The sequence below is a fragment of the Microtus ochrogaster genome, linkage group LG4 (assembly GCF_000317375.1).
Source record: "Microtus ochrogaster isolate Prairie Vole_2 linkage group LG4, MicOch1.0, whole genome shotgun sequence".
NCBI classification, from domain to species: domain Eukaryota; kingdom Metazoa; phylum Chordata; class Mammalia; order Rodentia; family Cricetidae; genus Microtus; species Microtus ochrogaster.
In genome coordinates, this window is record NC_022030.1 from 60,987,012 (window position 1) to 60,993,202 (window position 6,191).

General features: G+C 49.4%; 1 protein-coding gene across 3 annotated transcripts in view; it reads left to right on the plus strand.

The window, feature by feature from the left end:
• Col6a3 (collagen type VI alpha 3 chain) overlaps positions 1-6,191 on the plus strand; it is a 79,913-nt gene that overhangs the window by 37,152 nt on the left and 36,570 nt on the right. For all 3 annotated transcript variants that reach the window (XM_026786350.1, XM_005361704.3, XM_026786349.1), the window contains 3 exons: positions 1,053-1,658; positions 3,925-4,542; positions 5,459-6,058. In XM_026786350.1, coding sequence (XP_026642151.1) covers positions 1,053-1,658; positions 3,925-4,542; positions 5,459-6,058 — 1,824 coding nt within the window. The remainder of the gene's footprint in view (positions 1-1,052; positions 1,659-3,924; positions 4,543-5,458; positions 6,059-6,191) is intronic.

A 6,191-nucleotide genomic window follows, 5' to 3' on the forward strand; every position in this document is an offset into this window, starting at 1 on the left:
CACACACACACACACACACACACACACACACACACACACACACACGAGCATCTGCCAGGGTGTACCTTGAGGACCCAGGGCTCCTGTGCTCAAGGGTGTGTGTGCGCGCACATGTGTGCGTATGTGTGCTTGCACACAGAGCCTGTCTCTTGGGAATCCAGACCTATGTCTCCGTAGGGCTCGGTTCGTTTTCCCCCCAGTCTCCCACACATCAGAGGGACCACTTTGTACGCGCTTCCTTTCTTCCCACCTTGCGTCCTCCACTCCTCTCTCCCCACACCTTCCTCTCAGCTTCACACCCTTGAGTCCCATTTCCTAGACAAATGACAAGGGCTTTGAGGAGGATGTTCAGAAGCTCGGCTTGGTCCCTCCCGGGAGTGGTTCCTCACTTCAGAGTGATCTTTTATGCTGGGGTGTCCCAGCTCTGCTTCTCCTGCCCTTCTCTTTGTGCCTGCTCGGTATACACCCACCCCACTCTGTCACCCCTGCTCCGATCTCCACTGTACTGGACGATTCTTCTTACGATAAATGTGGCATCTCTCAGCATGTAACCACCCTCCAGCAGCTGCTTCACCTTTAGAAGACTTACAGGTGCTCTGCGCCAGGTCTCTCCTCTTTGATTTTCATCAACCATTGCTATCCCTCCCCTCACATTCCTCAGAAAGTGCTCTTGTCCAAGACCCCTCCCTGGCAGAACCAGTGACTTGCTTCCTAGCACCGTTGTGTGTGGCCTCTGTGGGTAGTTCTTGTCACAGTTGATAGCCCCTTCCTAAAGCACCATCCCCACCCTGGTGTAGATACAGCTCTTCAGTTTCTGCTCCCCTCGGACTCATCCTTCCAAGTCTCTTGCTGTCTTCTCTTTTGTCTGACATTTAGATGTAGAAACACACAAGACTGGCTCTTTGGACTGGTGTTTTCCCTATAACATTTGGTACTAGGATTTCCTGCCCACTGGGCATAGGTTTGATGACAGATTAGGAAGTGAGTGGTTCAAGATCGCCTGAAGTCTGGAACCCTTGAAGTTGAAGGCCATGGTCCCGTCTGCTTTGCAGGTACGGGCGGCAAGAAAGATGTGGTCTTTCTCATCGATGGATCCCAAACCGCCAGTCCGGAGTTCCAGCACATCCGTGCCCTGATTGAGAGGCTGGTCGAGGACCTGGACATAGGCTTTGACACCACCCGGGTAGCAGTCATCCAGTTCAGTGAGGATTCCAAGATAGAGTTTCCTCTGAATGCCCACTCCAGCAAGGATGAAGTGCTGAACGCAGTGCGCCGGCTGAGGCCCAAGGGCGGGAGGCAGGTCTACATCGGGAACGCGCTGGAGTACGTGTTGAAGCACATCTTCCAGAGGCCGCTGGGGAGCCGGATAGAAGAGGGGGTCCCTCAGTTCTTGATCCTTATCTCCTCGGGGAAGTCTGGTGATGAGGTGGACAACTCAGCAGCGGAGCTCAAGCAGTTTGGCGTGGCCCCCATTGCCGTAGCCAGGCACACAAGCCAGGAGGAGCTGGTCAAGATCTCCCTGAGCCCCGAGTATGTGTTCTCGGTGAGCACCTTCAGGGAGCTGCCCCGGCTGGAGCAGAAGCTGCTGACACCCATCACCACGCTAACCTCCCAGCAGATCCAGCAGATCCTGGCCAGCACTAGCTATCCCACTACAGGTAAGACCCGAGGAGGCAGGGCTGCTCTCCTATCCTAATGTTTTTAAAATAGAGTTTTCATGCTAGTATATGCTGTAGGGACCCCTCCTCCTGTCTCTTTACCCTCTCTTTTCTTTCTTCCAACTCTTTGTTCCCCCTTAACAGTGGTTCCCAAACAATCTGACCACACCGTGGAGAGGAAAAGGCTTAGTTGGCTTATGTGTTCTGATCCCAGTTGATCATTGAGAGAAGTCAGGGCAGGAAGTCAAGCAGGAGCAGAGGCAGGAGTCATGGAGGAGCGCTGCTTACTGACTGGCTCTCCATGGCTTGCTCATCTTGCCTTTTTATACCACCCAGGACAAATTGCCTAGGGCTGGAACCGCTCACAGTGGGCTGGGCCCTCTCACATCAATGTTAATGGAGAAAAGGCCCCCATTGGCTTGCCCACAGGCCAGTCTGATAGAGCTAATTCCTCACTTGAGGGTCCCTCTTCCCAGAGTGATTCTAGTTTATGTCAAGTTGACAGGAGCACATAGGGGAATTGACAAGGACAAGGTCCTCTTTTATTTCATGGAGTCTTTCCTACCATCCCGAGAGCACCAGGATGCACTCATCACAAGGTGACTGTCTCTGTGCATGCCACAGGGAGAGCGGCGCTGAAGGCCATCCAGGGTCCCAGCTTGTGGTAGAGAGTTTTGTGCGAAGCCAAGGATGCTTTGGTCTGGATCTGAGACTGTGCGGAAGTTTGGGGTAATTCTGCAGGCGGTCACCAGTCTTCTCTAGAAGCAGAAAGGCCTTGGGGAAGACTGGAAATGTGTAGCTGTCATTCTGACTTGCCAGAAGAGGGACTGCAAGCTGTCCTTGGGGTTTAGACAATACTTATCTCTTTATGTGTAGATATAGTTGGTGGAGTACTCTAGCCTTCATCACAGGCAGAATCTCCCTGACGCTGAGGTCCTGGGGGGAGGGTGTTGTGCTCATCAGGGGACCCCACCCAGGCCAACTCCCCAGTTTCCTTCCTCAGTAAATGGTCTCATTTCATAATCAACTCAACACTTCACTTGGTACCATTGCACTGTAAAAGCCTGGAGTTGAGGCAAAAGCTAGACTTAAGCTCACCGAGAGGCAATGTAATGATTTAGTTAAAGGCTACCTGAGAGGCATCTGGAATTCCGACAGGAGCATGTGGCTCATCTTTCCCAAGATATTTTGATTAATTTTATACAAGTTGAAAAATCTTTAATTAAAAATTACTGGGACCAGAATTACTTCAGATTATGGATTTATTTCTACTTTGAAATACTTGCATATTCATAATGAGCTAACATGGGCATGAGACCCAAGCCTAGACAATGCTTCTGTTTCTTATAAATCTAATGCAACAGTCTTCAGGTAATTTCATTCAATTAAAAAAAAACTCAGCATGAAGTAAAACTTTATAGTGTAGAGTTTTCCACTAGTTAAAAACCAAGTTCTGGAGAAAAGAGAAAATAATAGTAAAAAGAGAAAAATTATCGAATGCTATGGATTCATTAAAGTGAAATTTAACAAGATTCAAGGGATATAAGAGCATCAATGTCTGGGGACAGGTAACATGACTCTTGACATGAAGCATTGCATTGTGGGAACCATTCCTCCATGGATAAAGGCAGAGTGGCAACAAATGCCAGTGAGTCTCATGGGTTCTTCTCAGTGATGTACACTATGGACAAGTGAGGACAGTTGACCAGAGATGTCTCCCTCTTCTCAAAGATGTCAACCTCAGTGATCACAGTCTCTTTGGCGGTTTCTGCTCGTGATTCATGATTCTGTTGCCATGGTAGACATAGAATTACTGTTTCTCAACAATTATTATAGGTTTTAAAATTAGTAGTAACCTAAGTCATAAGGCTGAGACCCAAATAAAGTTGACACAGAGAAAGTTTTGGATGACTTAAAATAGTTCTTAAAAAGAAGTAGTTGTTACCTGCATTTAAAATGGCATTTGTGTGTGTGTGTGTGTGTGTTAAAAAAAAAGTGTGTAACGTTAGAGGGCAACTTTTGAGAGTAGTTGTTCTCCTTGTCTGGGATCTTGAATTCAGGTCATCGATATGCTGGCAAGCACCAGTAACCTGAAAACCCCAACTTTTAATGATTAAGTCTCAAAGGCCCCACATATGTGTTGGAATGTAACTTCAGTGTTGGGTCACACAGGGTGTGCCCAGCACAAGTTCCAGAGACTGAGGTCGTGATAAAGTCAGAGCCGGGCAGCGCAGGAACTGATCTCCACTTTCCCTTTCATCTGCAGTGATCGAAAGTGACGCCGCGGACATCGTCTTCCTGATCGACAGCTCTGATGCCGTCAAGCCCGACGGCATTGCTCATATCCGAGACTTTGTCAGCAGGATTGTCCGCAGACTCAACATTGGCCCCAGTAAAGTGAGGATTGGGGTCGTACAGTTCAGCAATGATGTCTTCCCAGAATTCTACCTGAAGACCCACAAGTCACAGTCCCTTGTCCTTGACGCCATACGACGCCTGAGGTTCAAAGGAGGGTCTCCCCTGAACACTGGCAAAGCCCTGGAGTTTGTGGCCAGAAACCTCTTTGTGAAGTCTGCTGGGAGCCGGATAGAAGATGGGGTGCCTCAACATCTAGTCTTATTCCTTGGTGGGAAGTCCCAGGATGACGTCACTCGGCATGCCCAAATCATAAGCTCATCAGGGATCATGAGTTTAGGGATAGGTGACCGAAACATCGATCGGGCAGACTTGCAAACCATCACCAATGACCCCAGACTGGTCTTCACAGTTCGGGAATTCAGAGAACTGCCCAACATAGAAGAGAGGGTCATACTTTCATTTGGACCATCTGGGGCTACTCCACAGCCTCCCGGTGGTGTAGACGTATTTTCTCCTTCACGGCCAGGTACGAACTGTGTGGTGCATGGTTGCAGAATGTGGTGTCAGCTGTCTTAAATGAAATGATAACTAGATTTCTCTGCAATGATTTGCTTATGGTCATGCCTGCAGATGTTAGAAGTTAAATAGTGGGGAAATAATTCATTTGACATTGTCGATGGAAACATGTCCCCAAAGCCAAAGGTCATCAGTCCTCAGGTAGTCAACCCTGAGGCTACCTGTAGGGCCGCTGAAAGGCTTGGCATAGGGATCCCAATCATTGGCTCGAGTCAGCCAGAGCCACACTGCACACAGCTTTGGAGTCAGGTCATACCTCACGGTGGGTTACCTAGCGTGGTCTAGGCATCCTTCCTTCTTTAAAACCATATGGTCACTATGACTATCCTACTTACAGCAGCCTCTTCGTGTTCCAAGTTCTCACCCATGAGACTCTAATCCAACCCCTCCAGACCCCCTGCCTTCTCCTTTTCCTGGTGATGGTCATTCAGACACTCAGTGTCCTCAAGCAGGGGTGGTTTTCTGAGGGAGCCACGGTCCCTGTTGATTCTTTAACTGTCTCCTTCTGAGCTGGGTGGCCACATTCTGTGTTGATCATACTGTCTCCAGTCTCCCATTCTGGCATTTCCAGAAGCATCTGCGATTGCAGGTCCCTATTAAACTCTCAGCATAAGTCCACATGGTCAGGCAACTGGGTCTGGTTTGCTGAGTTCTTAAAATCCTTTTCCTTTTATTTAGGTAGCTTGCCTAATTTTTAGTGTACTGTCTGCAGGATGGGGCCAGAGGGGCATGGGCTAGGGTGGGGGCTCTCCTTACACACGAAGTAGTAGACATGTTAGCTGTCTTGATTTGCGTGTGTGTGTTCATACTCTGAGTCTGGAGACCCGAACTCCCCTCATTTTCATCTTCTTTGCATTCACTTGTAGAGAAGAAGAAGGCAGACATTGTATTCCTGCTGGATGGGTCCATCAATTTCAGGAGGGAAGATTTCCAGGAAGTGCTCCGTTTTGCCTCTGAAATTGTGGACACCGTCTATGAAGACGGTGACTCCATTAGAGTGGGGCTGGTCCAGTACAACTCAGACCCCACGGATGAATTCTTCCTACGGGACTATTCCACCAAAAGGCAGATCATTGACGCCATCAACAAAGTGGTCTACAAGGGAGGGAGGCACGCCAACACCAAGGTGGGCCTCGAGCATCTGCGGCAGAATCACTTCGTAACCAGTGCTGGCAGTCGCCTGGACGAGCGGGTCCCTCAGATTGCCTTCGTGATCACGGGAGGGAAGTCAGTGGAGGATGCTCAGGATGTGAGCCTGGCCCTCACCCAGAAAGGTGTCAAGGTGTTTGCTGTCGGGGTGAGAAACATTGACTCTGAGGAAGTGGGTAAGATTGCCTCCAACAGCGCCACGGCCTTCCGGGTGGGCAGTGTGCAGGAGCTCTCGGAACTCAGCGAGACGGTACTGGAGACCCTGCATGATGCGATGCATGAGACCCTCTGTCCTGGTGTGACAGATGTTTCTAAAGGTAAGTGACATGTGCATAACTTCCCCCTTCCTGCTGACACCAGTGTCCCTAGTGTTGCCCTGGGGGTTCCTCAGGCTCATGGTTGCTTTTATTTATTTATGACCCTGTGCTCTTCCACCTACTGTTCTAGAAG